The sequence below is a fragment of the Gekko japonicus genome, unplaced genomic scaffold (assembly GCF_001447785.1).
Source record: "Gekko japonicus isolate JY-2015 unplaced genomic scaffold, Gekko_japonicus_V1.1 scaffold530, whole genome shotgun sequence".
NCBI classification, from domain to species: Eukaryota; Metazoa; Chordata; class Lepidosauria; order Squamata; family Gekkonidae; genus Gekko; species Gekko japonicus.
This window is the reverse complement of record NW_015163103.1, coordinates 968,923-983,689: the sequence shown is the minus strand read 5'-3', so window position 1 is coordinate 983,689 and position 14,767 is coordinate 968,923. Positions and strand designations below refer to the sequence as shown.

The 14,767-nt window shown below is 44.8% G+C and overlaps 2 protein-coding genes across 6 annotated transcripts in view; one reads left to right on the top strand and one right to left on the bottom strand.

Annotated features, from left to right (window-relative positions):
• PDCD4 (programmed cell death 4 (neoplastic transformation inhibitor)) overlaps positions 1-8,998 on the top strand; it is a 46,663-nt gene extending 37,665 nt beyond the window's left edge. For all 3 annotated transcript variants that reach the window (XM_015406756.1, XM_015406755.1, XM_015406754.1), the window contains 3 exons: positions 5,727-5,837; positions 6,956-7,095; positions 8,283-8,998. In XM_015406756.1, coding sequence (XP_015262242.1) covers positions 5,727-5,837; positions 6,956-7,095; positions 8,283-8,343 — 312 coding nt within the window. In that variant the 3' untranslated portion in view covers positions 8,344-8,998. The remainder of the gene's footprint in view (positions 1-5,726; positions 5,838-6,955; positions 7,096-8,282) is intronic.
• Positions 8,999-9,566: 568 nt separating this feature from the next.
• BBIP1 (BBSome interacting protein 1) overlaps positions 9,567-14,767 on the bottom strand; it is a 6,314-nt gene continuing 1,113 nt past the window's right edge. For all 3 annotated transcript variants that reach the window (XM_015406752.1, XM_015406753.1, XM_015406751.1), the window contains exons 2-3: positions 12,487-12,548; positions 9,567-10,867 (exon numbers count right to left, since the gene is read on the bottom strand). In XM_015406752.1, coding sequence (XP_015262238.1) covers positions 10,725-10,867; positions 12,487-12,526 — 183 coding nt within the window. In that variant the 5' untranslated portion in view covers positions 12,527-12,548 and the 3' untranslated portion in view covers positions 9,567-10,724. The remainder of the gene's footprint in view (positions 10,868-12,486; positions 12,549-14,767) is intronic.

Below are 14,767 nucleotides of genomic sequence, written 5' to 3'. Positions count from 1 at the left end.
TGCAGACGCTGTGGTAGCAAACTAGCTCCTCCAGATCGCCACACCCTCTGCATTTTTTGTCTTGGAGAGTTTCACAAGCCAGAGTCCTGTCGTCACTGTGCTCGCTTCTCCAACCAGACGAGAAAAAACGCACGCCTTAAAGTAGCGCTGCTGGAATCCGCCCTTGCTCCTGTCCCGGCGATGGAGGAGGGACCGTCCACGTCGACAGCTCCGGCATCGAGACCTGCCTCCGATGTCAACCGTCCGATACCGAAGCCCTCGACATCGAAGACACGATCGTCCGCCTCTACGCCAATTAAGAAAAAGGCTAAGGCAGGTACGGAACATAAGTCCGCGAAGAAGGGCACCTCCAAGTCCCTTAAGGCGGCGAAGAAGGGGAAGGAAGCGGTGCCTGCACTGGGTGATGCCCCTATAGTGCCTCCCGCTCCACCGGCAGTATTGATATGGGAGGCCCAAGTTCCTCTGCCGATACCGACCATCCATGTATTGGACTCCCCTGTCCACCAAGCGGAGCCTCCTTATTCCGACATCGACACGGCAGAACTCCTCAGTCACCAAATGGGTGCAGAGCTTTCTCCTGCTCCTTCGACTTCGTCGGCATCGACAGTATCAGAAACCCCCGACATCGATCCACGTCGGCACCGATATACTTTACCTGACACGCAGCGTCACCCTCCACGTCTGCACACTCAGTCTGTCGATATCGACCCCCGCGACTACAGGGACGACTCCCACAGACACGCCACTACCTTGTCTCCCAGATGTCCACGGACCAGAAGTCGCTCCCCAAGAGTCTTCATGCCCCCCCTCCACCAATGGCGTGGGATGAAAGACAGTTGCGTTACCTGTATGGGGCTTATCCTCCATCCATGCCGTGGCTGACTCCTGCGGGCTACTCTGAGTGGAATCGCTATTCCTCTCGCTCTGCTCATAGGTCTAGGTCTCAAGACAAGGCCTTCAGCATCTCACGTCCTCCTGCAGTCCTCCTGCAGTTGAGCCGTCCCATCACACCGTGGAACCAAAGCCGTCCCATCACACTGTGGAACCAAAACCTGTCATTCCTGTCGCCCAAACCAAACCCATAGTGTACCAACAAGATACTTCGGTCCACACAGAACATCACAATTCTTCTGATTTTATTGACGATGATTCAGATACAGAGGCTTCTGAGGCTCACACCTCCCCTGACCATGCATCTCCAAATCAGGATGTCGCCGAGGATTTACCTATATCTCCATCCGACAACCTCACTTCGTACACTGATTTAATTAAAAGAATGGCCCACTCTTTAGGCCTCTCTGTCGTCCAACAAAATCCGCAAGCAACTGATTCAGTATACGATGTTGTACAGCTGGATACATCTTCCACCTTAGCATTGCCTATGTCTTCAGTCCTTTTACAGGCAGCAAAGTCTCCATGGCTCAAACCGTCATCTCCTGTGTCAACAAGGAAACTGGACCACATGTACAGGGTCCAAGAGCCCGAGGCCGAGTTTTTATTCTCACACCCTCAGCCAAACTCCATGGTTATAACATCTTCGTCAAAATCCAAGAAAATGCACTCAACACCTTCGGATAAGGAAGAAAAAAAATTAGATGCATTCGGCAGGCGCTTCTATTCCACAGGGGCATTGGGAGTAAAGGCCACTAACTACCTGGCCTGTATGAACTGGTACCAGCATACTCTCTGGGAACGGTTTTCTGAACTTCTGACCCACCTACCAGAAGACAAACTCCACCTACCAGAAGACAAACTCCAGGCAGCCAGACACTTACAAAAGGAAGGCATGGTGTTGGCAAAACAACAGCTCAACACTACCAAACATGTCCCCAAGGCATCTTCTAGAACCATGGCCTCTGCGATAGCACTCAGAAGACATTCCTGGCTTCGCAACACCACTCTCCCATTAGACACCAGATCATATGTGGAAGACTTCCCCTTTGATGGTCTGGGGCTTTTCAATGCAGCAACTGACTACCCTACAAGAATTGGATAAGAGCATTGAAGCATCTCGAGCACTGGGAGTCTCATCCTCTGCGAGGCAACAATATTGCCCTTGCACCTGGTCCAGGTCCTGGCAGAGATGCACCCAAACTCATCAGTCTCCGGACACAAGGTGGAGACCAAGAACATCTTCGAGAGGCCAAAAACCAACCTACCAAAGACCAAAGTTCGGTTCCGGACAACAGGCTTCCCGCAGCAAACAGCCCAAGCCCTCCAAGCAGGGCTTTTGACTTTCCTGCCACCAAGTCAGCTCACACTCGTCTTTTTCCTTTTATCCATGCCTGGCGTCTCATCACCTCAGACAACTGGATCCTTTCCATCTTGACCTGAGGTTACAAAATCCAGTTCCATCAGAACCCCAACACTCCGGTCGTCGTCTCCACGCCCCCTTCCCCACCTCTCCTCATGGAGGTGTCCATCCTTCTGCAGAAGGGAGCCATCGAACATGTTCCACCACACCTCCAGGGGACGGGATTTTACTCCCGATACTGCACGGTCCCGAAGAGAGACGGAGGCGTTCGACCCATATTAGACCTCAGGCAACTGAACCATTTTGTAACCTACCACCGCTTCCGCATGGTTTCCCTTCAACAGATCATGCCACTACTTCGCAGACACGTCTGGATGGCCACCCTAGACCTCCAGGACACATATTTCCACCTTACCATCCACCCCTTCCACCGCCAATACCTACGCTTTGCAGTTGGCCAACAGCACTACCAATATACGGCCCTTCCATTTGGCCTCTCCAGTACCTCGAGAGTTTTCACAAAGACCATGATTGTGGTTGCAGCCTTTCTACGACTCAGAGGGGTGTCCGTCTACCCTTACATAGAAGATTGGCTTCTGGTGGCTCTAATACGGCACGCCCTGCTCTCGAACGTGACAGAAACTCTGTCCCTACTGGACAACCTGGGCCTAAAGGTCAATCAATCAAAGTCTCACCTGTGTACTGTACAGCGGATACAATACATCAGCGCTATCCTGGACTCAAACACATGTATGGCTTACCTACCTCCAGACAGGGCCGCAAACATCATTTCCCTAGCCACCATCATCCGTACCCAACCTTCCGTCACCACCTTCCAAATTCAGAGGCTGCTCGGTCTCATGGCAGTGACGACGTCGGTTCTCATCTTTGCAAGACTCAGGATGCGTCCCTTGCAATTATGGTTCATTCGCAACTACGACCTGTCGAGGAACGTCCACACTGTCGTTCTATCACCTCCTTCCAGTATACAGGACACTTTACTGTGGTGGACTGTCCCTTCGAATCTCCTTCAGGGAGCACCCTTCCACCCTCCGTCACCCGAGGTTACCATCACGACCGATGCTTCCCTGATGGGGTGGGGTGCACACATACGAGAAACCGTCACATAAACCTCCTCGAACTCCTGGCCATACAATATGCTGTAACCAGTTTCCTCCCCTTAATCAAAGGGAAATGTATCACGGTCCTAACGGACAACACCACGGCAGTGTCCTACGTCAACAGACGGGGGCACCGTCTCTCTATGCCTCTGCACCCTGGCACTCAATCTGTGGGAGTTTTGCGTCACCAACGGCATATTCCTCGTGGCCACTCACATCCTGGGACGCACGAACATGGAGGCAGACCATCTAAGTCGAGCAGGACTCAGCCTTCACTAGTGGGAGATGAACCCAACATACCTCCTCCCACTCTACCACAGGTGGGGAACTCCCCGAGTCAACATTTTTGCAACAAGAATCAACAAAAAGTGTCCTCTATTCTGCAGTCGAGGACGCAACGACCCACAGTCTCTGGGAGACGGCCTGCTTTATCCTTGGTCCTCAACACATCTTTCCCTGTTCCCCCCCTTACCTCTGCTTCTGAGAGTGGTCCGGAAGATACTCAAGGACAACGCGAACTGTATCCTCATAACGCCATGGTGGCCAAGACAACCTTGGTTTTCAGCGGTCCTCGAACTATCGAGGGGGATATACCATCAGTTCCCCCTGGCCCCGGACCTACTCATTCTCTCAGATTCACCCATCCTTCATCACAACATACCACAGTTGAAACTGACGGCATGGCAGATAACATCACAGGCTTCTCCTCACGTGTGTAGTAAACGTCCTTTTAAATTCCAGGAAGCCTACTACTCGGAAGTCCTATGACTATAAATGGAGAAAATTCTGTGCTTTTCTGGGAAAGGACGCCCCTCGAGCCATCTCAGCTGGCCTCGAAAAAGTTTTCAATTTCCTTCTATCCTTAGCTGACTTGGGACTTTCCCACTCCTCATTAAGAGTTTATTTAGCCGCACTTTCGGCTTTTCATGTTCCTGTTGACGGATGTACTCTGTTTGCACATCCAATCTCCAAACGTTTTTTAAAAGTTTTACTTCACCTTTATCCTCTGGTCAAATCTCCAGCCACTCCATGGGACCTTCCTCTGGTTCTACGCCAGCTCACGAGGAGATCCTTCGAACCACTCGCAACATGCGAACTTAAACTCCTAGCGTGGAAAACGGCCTTTAATCGCAATTACCTCAGCCAGGCAAGTGGGAGAAATATTGGCTTTCCGGCACGATACACCTTACCTGTTCTTTTTGCCGGACGGAGTCCGCCTTGTCCCGGACATCTCCTTCCTGCCGACGGTGGTGTCAGAGTTCCACCTGCAGGCGGAGGTCTTCCTCCCTGACTTCTTCCCAAATCCAACATCAGCGGAAGACAAACTACTCCACACCTTGGACGTGAATTGGGCTCTCCTGTTCTATCTCACCAGAACGTGCCCAACTAGACGAGATTCACAACTATTCGTCTCGTACGCTTCACCACGTCTGGGCACTCACATCACGGCCCAGCGCCTGTCAAAGTGGATTGTAGGTCTAATCCATCTGTGTTACCTACTCGCCAAACAGCCATTACCTGGCCCTGTCAGGGCTCATTCCTGCGCATGCCCTGGGGGCTGGGCGTGAAAATCCGTTAAAATAGCTTGCTACAGCACCGATCGATCCAGCACGTGCGCACTGAATCCCATTGGTGTGAATGCACAGATGATCACTCAAAGATCACCAGTTACTGGTAAGCAACCTGCTTTAGTGTTTGCTGTATGTTAAACTAGGTAAGCTGTCCATTTTGCAACCAGTGTACCCCTAATAAAATGTCTGGTAGGGCAAAAATAATGCTGCTTCCTTCACTGTCCACAGACATTCTCAAAACACTTTACTGATTGTTCCATCATTTAAATATTGTGTATGACAGCTGTTTAATTCAAAATAACTGCTTGAGTTTTAACTGCATTTTCCTCTGAGGGAAGGCACTTACACCATCTGAAGGGTGTGTGTGATTTTGATCAATTCCTTCTTCCCATGACGGACTTCGGCTTCACACAAACCCCTAGGCAATAGGATTTTGGTGACATAGCAGATAGCAGTGGAAGGGGGAAGGCTGGAAAGTTGCCTTATGTGAGCACTTGCAGAGCATAGGATCCATGCTGTAATCTCCTTTTGGTTTTGCATTGTATTTTTATAGATTCAAATGTGTAATTGCTAAAAAATAGATTCTGACTAGTAAAGTGTAGAATTGCATAACATCAAGTCTTCAGTCGCTACTGGTTTTGGTTGGAGGATAGTTTCTTCTTGTATGTTACATAGCATCTGTCCTGCTTTTGCAATACAGTTACTTTCAGTGCTTGTTAACACAAGTGCCTTTACACTGTTTTTCACTCCATGCTCCCTTTATCTGTATTTGCATTTTAGGCGGTTGTGATGGTTTTGGAATCAACTGGAGAAGAAAACTTTAAAATGATGCTCAATTTGCTGAAATCCCTCTGGAAATCTGCTGTCATTACTATGGACCAAATGAAGAGAGTAAGTATGATTGACAGATTTCCAAATGTTCCCTATCATGATGTGACAGCTAATACCTGTGGGTTAGATTTGTGCTCACCATATAGCATTTAACTGGTTTGTCATAGAGTTTGATTAGATAATACCTAGGTCTGGCTTTTCTATTACCTGTCTGCTCCAGTCAGCTTTGGAGGCCCGGCTTTAGGTGCCCTCCCCATCTGAAGGTAGATGGGTGGCAACCTAAGAAAGGGCCTTCTCAGTCATGGCACTGAAATGTTAGAACCACCTCCCTGGGCAAATTTGTTGTCTTCTGCCAGTATCTGAAGACTTTTGTTTGGCGTACTCCAAGTTACTCTTATTGGCCCTCTTCCCTGATTGTGGTAGGTATGTTCCTCTGTTTTTACTAAATTTAAAAAATATTTTTATATACCTTATATTAAAAGCTGCTTTAATGTTTCAATGTGTTGATGTTCGCTGGCTTAAAGACCCTATCTAGGTGGAAAGGCAGCATGGAAATGTTGTAAATATATAATATATATTTGAGAATGTTTGTTATTTGGAGAGGTAGGGCTGGAAATTTCAAATGCTAATCACAGTTTTCTGACAGATGAAAATCAAAATTTATTCAGAAAATTTTTATGCTGCCTCTCCAGAGAACCTACCTGGGGTGGCTTAACGATAACCTCAAGACTGCCTATTAACATGTAATCATTTAAAAAGTATATTTAATTTATATAAAAGCACTATTCTCAAATGTAAAGCAGAGTTCCTTGGAAGACGCAGGCAGTAGTACGAGTTTTCTCCGATTGTTCCTAGCTCAGATCACTGTATCAACTTAGCTTTTTCCCAGTCAATAAAAACAAGGTGACTTTGTTCCCTCCTTTTCACAGCTGGGAGGGAAAGTAGTTATTCAATTGCCATTTGCCCTCATTGTGCTGTTCTGTAGTAGCTCAAAGCTTTTACTCCCCAGTCTCTTGCTATTTGATCTACATAAAATGTTTCTTTGCTTTACCATAACCAAATTTGGGAAGTTGCAGTGAGTATTAACTTTGTGATGTTTACTGTGACAGTTTTAAGAGCAGAGAGTCATAATTCCTGAGCTGAATGCTAAGTCCCCCACCCCCCTTCTGTTGTTGCAGGGCTATGAACGAATTTACCGTGAAATCCCAGACATTAATCTTGATGTGCCACATTCATACTCTGTGCTTGAACGGTTTGTAGAGGAATGCTTTAAAGCGGGAATAATCTCCAAACCATTGAGAGACCTCTGTCCTTCCAGGTATGTAAGAAAAACTTTGTTTCAGAGATATCTGCAGCATGTTAACCACAAGGGATACAGATTTCTAACTGATTTACTGTTGAAATTTTGCCAGTTCCAGCTGGCAGATGAATTGTTTTGTCTCTTGCACAGCAACACATGTCACCTTAACAAGAAGGGGACAGTCAAATTGGATGAATAGCAAGGGAGCATCCTCTAAACCAAATGTATAGTGATATTAGATCACTACCTTCTGAGGCTCTGTATGGGGCCTACCCCCCCCCCCCCGAAGATCACTGTAGGGAAGAGAGATGGTGCATGTGTATATTTGCTTCTCTATGCTTTACTAGTCTTGCATACATTGCTAGTCTGTCTTCCAGTCTGTAGAAACTTTTGATTCCTTTCCACTTCTGTATGGATGATTAGAAATAAAGGGCGTGGGTGAGAAAATTATAGCTCTTTGAATCATTTTAGAGTAACATGCTATTAAAGCTTTGCTGGATAATTCCTAGATTAGGTAAAGGTTCCCTTGCTCGAAAGCCAGTTGAGTCCGACTCTAGGGCTGCGGTGCTCATCTCCGTTTCAAAGCCGAAGACGTTTCCGTGGTCATGTGGCCGGCATGACTAACCAAGGGGCTCGGAACGCTGTTATCTTCCCACCAAAGTGGACCTTATTTATCTACTTGCAATTTCTTGCTTTCGAACTGCTAGGTTGGCAGGAGCTGGAACTAGAGACGGGAGCTCACTCCGTCATGCAGCACTCGGGTCTCGAACTGCTGAACTACCGACCTTCCACAGCCTGCAGTTCAGCGTCTTAACCACTTGAGCCACCGCAGCTCCTTAATTCCTAGATTACTGTACAGTAATCAAACATACATTTGTCAAAGCTTTAACAAATGTTCAGTCTCCATCATCAGTCATCCTAGAATTTCTGTCTAGTCTTCTGTTTCCAGGGTTAAGGGGCTTCTATGTAGCTTTTGCTTTTTATTCCTCTGGATGTACCATATTTTTTCTCATTACAGTGCCAAAACCTACATGCTTTGTGTTGCTACAGCAACAAATACATGTAACCTATGTGTATGCCTCTTTTTTTAAATACTTGTGGCACATGTTTTTACCAATGGAGAACTATAGAACTTTTCCCAGTCATGCACCTCGCCATACCTAAGGATAGAAATAAACTAAAACTTATTTTTTATTTAATTTTAGGGGAAGGAAACGTTTCGTAAGTGAAGGAGATGGAGGCCGTCTGAAATCTGAAAGTTACTGAATACGTGAACTAACTCTTGCAGCCACAGATGTTTAAAGGGAATATATATGTATATATTCCTTAGTAAGAGTTGTTTAGCACAGTTCATTTATTCTTAAAATACATGTTATGGGGCACAAAATGTCTGAAGGTTTTTAAATTTTGTGTTCACAAAGGAAGTCCTTCTAAACTTTCTTTTCTTGGGATTTATAATTGGACAGAGCAAGTAACTGCCTTTCTGTGGAGGTTTTCTGAAATAAGCTACTCTATTGTAAGTGCCATAGGTTTGACCTAATCATTCCATGTTTTGCATTGGTGCCTGCCTGCCTGCCACTCCTTTCTTTCAAGGACAGTGTTTTTTGAAATAAAATCACTGGTTTATACAAAGCTTTACAGAATGGGCCAAGTTAAGCTGCTGGAACCCTATTTTGGCTGCTGCTGTTAAAATACTGTGCTTTGGGAAGAAAAGTTATTTTTTTTTTTAAGAATCTAAGAAATTTAGTTTGGTCATAAGATGTATTCAAGATGTATTCATTTTCCAGGGGAATATATTGATTTGGTCTTAAAGACTACTTCAGCAAATGGTGGCTGGAACATCTATTTTTCTACAAAACTGGATAAATGAATAGTAGATAAAATATATTGCAAAATAAACTTTTATGAAGCAGATTCTTGCCTTGTTTTCTTGGGCAGCTCTTCATATTCATTACATCTGTGGCAGGCCTGGTCCTGAAAGTAGTTGTATTATTATTATTACTATTATTTATTTTCGATTTATAACCCGCCTTTCCTGTACCTGTTGATTCTGTATGTTCCTCCATTTTCTTGTTTTATAATGGGCTAACTGCATCTGGATGACCCAGACTAGCCTGATCTTGTCTTATCTCAGAAGTTGAGCAGGACCAGCCGTTTAGTACTTGGATGGGAGACCAAGGAAGTCTGGGGTTGTTGCAGAGAGGCAGGCAATGGCAAACCACCTCTGGACATCTCTTGCCTTGAAAACTCTTATCAGGTTGCCATAAGCAGGCTGTGACTTGACAGCACTTTCACCACCAACCTCAACACTGTATGGATAAAATCCAAGGAGCAAACTGTATACCAAAAAGTAGTTAGTGTAGAGGCAACTTCACGCATGACAAGCCCAGAAGACATTTCTCATCTAACGAAAACACACTGTAGACTTGTGCATTCTCTTGCATTTTCCCCCTCCTGACAAGCAAATCATTTTATTTATATTTATTTATTTATTGTTTCTATTTGTATCCCGCCTTGCCGGACACGCTGGCTCAAGGCGGTTAACAGGATTAAAATATCATAGAACAATACTGAGTTAAAAGTTAAAAATACCGTACAAAATTAAACAACATCAGTTAACAGATAAAAAAGACAAGCTAATGACGGCAGTATTCCAAATCAACCCAATGATAAAGACAGCATACAACAGGGTCAGATGATGGCAGTATTCCAAATCAGCCCAATGGTAGAAATAGCATCCAACAGGGTCCCAGGCCAGAAGATGTTCCAGGGCACATTCATCAGTGGCGGCTTCTAATCAAAAGCCTGGTGGAAGAGCTCCGTTTTACAGGCCCTGCGGAACTGTAAAAGGTCCCGCAGGGCCCTGATGTCCTCTGGGAGCTCATTCCACCAGTGTGGGGCCACCACTGAGAAAGCCCTAGCTCTGGTAATAGTCAGCCTGGCTTCTTTCGGACCAGGGAGAGTCAGGCGATGTTGTGACCCTGACCTCATTATATCTGTACTGGTGTTCGGTTAGAAGCTTACAAACCCTAAAGCAGGTGTTCATTAATAGCCAACAAACCCTCGTTACTGTAGCACAGATGCAGCGCTAGCACTTCCTAGCTACAATTACTGCTGAAATGTGCATGTGGTTATATGCACACCTGTCTTTCCCTCTTGCCTGAAGAGTTACTAGTTTCATAGGGCATAAGATCTCCATGAAGCCTGCCATCCAGCTCTTTCCACCTCTGCTTTAGCTAGGGAGGTCCCTAAGTACTAATGTAGCAATATCTCTACCATCTTCATTCCTAAGTTGAAAGGAAGTATAGTAACAATACAAGTGCATGTTAATAGAGATGGTAATGCAGGCGTTCACTACTGAACAATTAAGTCTACTTTGGAAATTAAGTGTCTGATGTGTGCTGCTATACCCTAGTAAAAATTTATGGCTTGATCTGAATGTTGAATTTCTGATATCAAAAGATTAAAGCATTTTAATGTCCTATACATTTACAAACAAGCTACACAAGCTGCAATAACAATTATTTATATACTCATTTTGATAATACTGAGCTTATTTCTATTCACATCACATTTGATCGCTATCTTTGCCAGCAGGAGCACTCTATGCACATAAATATGGATTCTGAATTATTGTGGTGATTCTGCTAAGTACGCTGATTCTGCTGTCTAATCGTTTCTTGTGCTTCACGCTGCATTTTCTCAAGCTTTTCTAAAGTAACTGATTTTAGAGGTAACAACTTCGGCTTGCACAACACCATGGCAGTCACATCTTCCACTGCTAGCTTACCTAAAACAGGAAAAACAGAAAATCATTCAATAGTAATGAATGCCACACTCTGCAGGTTCAAACACAGTCTGTGTGATGCAGTTCGTAGGACTGAAGAAATCTGGATTCAAATTTCCATTCAGCCACAAAGCTCACCAGGTGGTCTTGAGACTTTGGACCTGTCTTTAACAAGGAACCCTGAGAGCATAAAGCAACCTGTATGGTAACTTGAGTACCTGACAAGTGCAGGATACCAATGTAATAGACTACAGAACACCCCCCCCCCAAAAAAAAACACCCTTCATGGGCACTGTTCCACACAGAAGGTATGCCTGCATTGTACACTCCTAAAAACTTGCCTCTTGAGATGAGACTTAACAAGTAACTGAACAATATAGTAAGCAAGTTACAAATGTGATCTCTCCCATCCCATGAAGTGCTGCCCACAAGTGTGTTTCAACTGCCTCTATGTGGAAGCACATCTTTCAAACAGCCCTCTGTATATTAGGCCAAATCTACTTCTGCAAGTGGTGCTTAAGTTACTCAGCTTGAAGTATCTTAAGCAGCTTGAAGTACCTTGCCAGTATCAAACTACACACACACACAGAAAACAAAGAATAAGTAGCAGTGTACTTGACTGGTCACAGCATGAACATTTTAGTGCTTAGGGCAGGTCTCGACAAATCCCAAATGACAGGTCATCATGGTGCTTAGAAATTTCATTGTGGCACACAGCATTTTTGGCAGTGATTTTATTGTTTCTGATCCTCATGAAAAGTATAAATTTAAATTTTACATCAGAATAGGTTTAGCTGCATGACATACACATGTGCATGAAGTTCTTGTCATTGCCATGTTAACTTTACACCATTCAGTGGTAATAGATGAATTCATTTCTTAACCAGTTGCTTTCTATTCTAAGCTTTTTTAAAGCAATAGTGAACATGAGAAACTGAGAAGGTACTATTGCCCCATTGATCAGAGAAGACTGACCTAAAAAAGCTCATGCCTTAATTTCTCCTTTAAAGTGCCATAGACACTATTGTTCAATAATAGAAGTAGAGTACAATAACGTGATGTACTATGAAGGATCAGAGACAGATCAAGGTTCAGAGCCGTGAATGGCTTGGGACACTTTTAGCCTAATCTACTTGAGAGGGTTTTGGAAGGATAAAACTGGATTTTGGGGGGGGAGGGAGACGGACAGACCATGGACACAGCCAGTGTTCCCTCTAAGCTGAGTTAGTGTGAGCTAGCTCACAGTTTTTTAGCCTCCAGCTCACACATTTTTGTCTTAGCTCAGGAAGAATGGTTCCGGACCAAACTGATTTATGCAGCAGTAAAATCGCTCGTTCACAACTTTAATGCCAGTAGCTCACATAGTAGAATTTTTGCTCACAAGACTCCACAGCTTAGAGGGAGCATTGGACACAATCCTGCCAGACTTAGCAGAAGAGCAGTATAAAAATGCAATAAATTCCCAACCATCAAATGAGAGATTTTTAACAATAATGTTTCAAAACTTGCATCTTGTAAGATGGAATTCTAGCAAAAGTAACTAGGATTTACAGCGAAGTACACCTAAGAAGTATATTGGATGCACATGGCTCATGGGACCACTGATGGGAAAAACCACTCACCTTGCTTAGGCAACACTTCCCGAAATTTTGATTCAGGCATTCTCCCTGGTGGCAATTATCTGCTATTTTTAGAAATAAAAGGATTATTGCAAAGTCAGGTACACTGGAAACTTGCACATCATTATATACATTCATGCTCTCCGCTATCACCCTAAACATACCATATGATTCACTATCTACAGCCAAGCTTCAAGATCCCATGGACAAGGACCCGTTAAAAAAAACAAAACAAAACAGTATCAGCTCTGTCCCTGTATTCTCTCAAGTTACCCTATCTCACGACCAACATCAACCATACTACTACAAGAAGCTCATTCAGCTGCATATCTTCTAATGGAATATTACACTGAACAAATAGCACAGTCACTCCATCAGAAAATAAACGGACACAAATCAGACACTAGAAATGGAAATGCTCAGAAACCAGTGGAAAAGCCATTGAACTCTCCTGGGCATTCAACAACAGACTTAAAGGTTACAGTGCTTCAGAAAAGTTTCTTAGTAAGACTTCAGCACAAAGGTACAGAGGTGGAATTCATTCACAGATCTGATACAGTTGGAGTGAACAGAAAAACAGTCACCAGCCGATAGTGACACTTCACGCATAGAGATGTGAAGACTCGGAAAAAATTGGGGGGAAAACCATTTCCCCCCCGTTTTTTTCCTGAAGCCTTTTTTATTTTATTTTTTCCAAAAAATTGAAAAAAGAAAAGAAGAAGAAGAAATTGATTATGGAACATTTTATTTTAACATGATGAATAAAATATTTTAAGACAAGGTGTTCAAATATTTTCCAAATCATTTCATATATATATGGTATCAGATTGATCTAATTTCTGTGCACCGAGGACAAGCAAGTCGTAGGTTACAAACTGAACTCTCCAATGCAAGAACAAAATGCATTTCTTCCTTTAGGAGATGCTATTGTCAGAAGAAAATAAAAAGGTTTCTGTTTTGTTTTTGCATGTGGGTGGGTATTATGTTTGTAATAATTGTTTGGATACACTATATTTTTAATGCGCTAGTTGTGATAATTTCATGCCAAGTAAAAATGTCCATAGTCATATTTTATGTTCCTAAAGTAACAGAATGACTTTCTATCTAGAAAAGACAAAAGAAATGCTAATGTAGCATTTTTTTCAATTCTTCCGAAAATTTCCATTTCCCCCCCCCAAAAAAACTGGAAAAAACCCGGGGTTTTTTCCGAGCTTCAAAATTTCCGGAAATTGCCCATCTCTATTCATGCATCTGCTTTATTTCTCAATAAGTAATGTCACAATAGGTGCCAAAAGAATCTGTTGTTTTAGCTACAGCAGACTACCACTGCTACCCCACTGGCATGGGTTCAAATTTATTTTTTATTTGTAAAAAATAAACCTGAATAGCCTCCAGACAACCACAGTCTTTCCTCCTCTGGTGGGTCAAGGAGCACCACCATCCCCATAACTGACTTGTGCAAATACAAGCCTTGATAATCCCCATCCCATCCTTGTCAGCAACAGCAGCCTGACTGAGCCTCCTCCACCTTGCAGCCGCAGCAGCAACACAGCATGACACAGATGCACATCCACTAGTCAGTCCTTTCACCACCTCTTCGGCCCTCTTTCCTGCATATTCTGCCCACTGCTTCAAGTTCTAGCTCAGGGTTGGGAAATACCTGGAGATTTGGGGGGCAGAGCCTGGGAAGGGAGGGGTTTGTGAAGAGGGAGGGATCTCAGCACAGTATAATCCCAGAGAGTCCACCCTCCAAAGCAGCCATTTTCTCTAGGGGGAACGGCTCTCCATCACCTGGAGCGTAACTGTCATAGTGGGAGGTTGCCAGGTGCTGTCGGGAAGTTGGCAACTACCACCCACCTGTACTAATGCTGCTGCTAGTGGCTGCAGCCGTACCCAGAAGAGCGCAACAGCCAGAGTACAGGGCTCCTCTCTGCGTCTTCATCCCCGATCCCTCTGCACAGGCCCCAATCGCCCCCCACACCCCGCCGACTTGCCTGGGGCCCGCCCTCGCCCCTTCCTCCTTTGCCTGACCACGACCTCTTTTCCACGTTCATTTGGAGCGACCCACTAGGAGCCCTTAGTGGCTCACCCCTCTCCGTCCCCTCGCCGGTGGCCCAGCTGCCAGGGTTGCCAGCTCCGGGTTGGGAGTGGAGCCTGAGGAAGGTGGGGGCTGAGGAGGGGACCAACGTAAGTCAGTTGTAACAGCGGGAGATCCCCAGCCACTACCTGGAGGTTGGCAACACTACCAGGGAGTCCCCACCCTTGCGCCAGCGCCGTCTGCCTC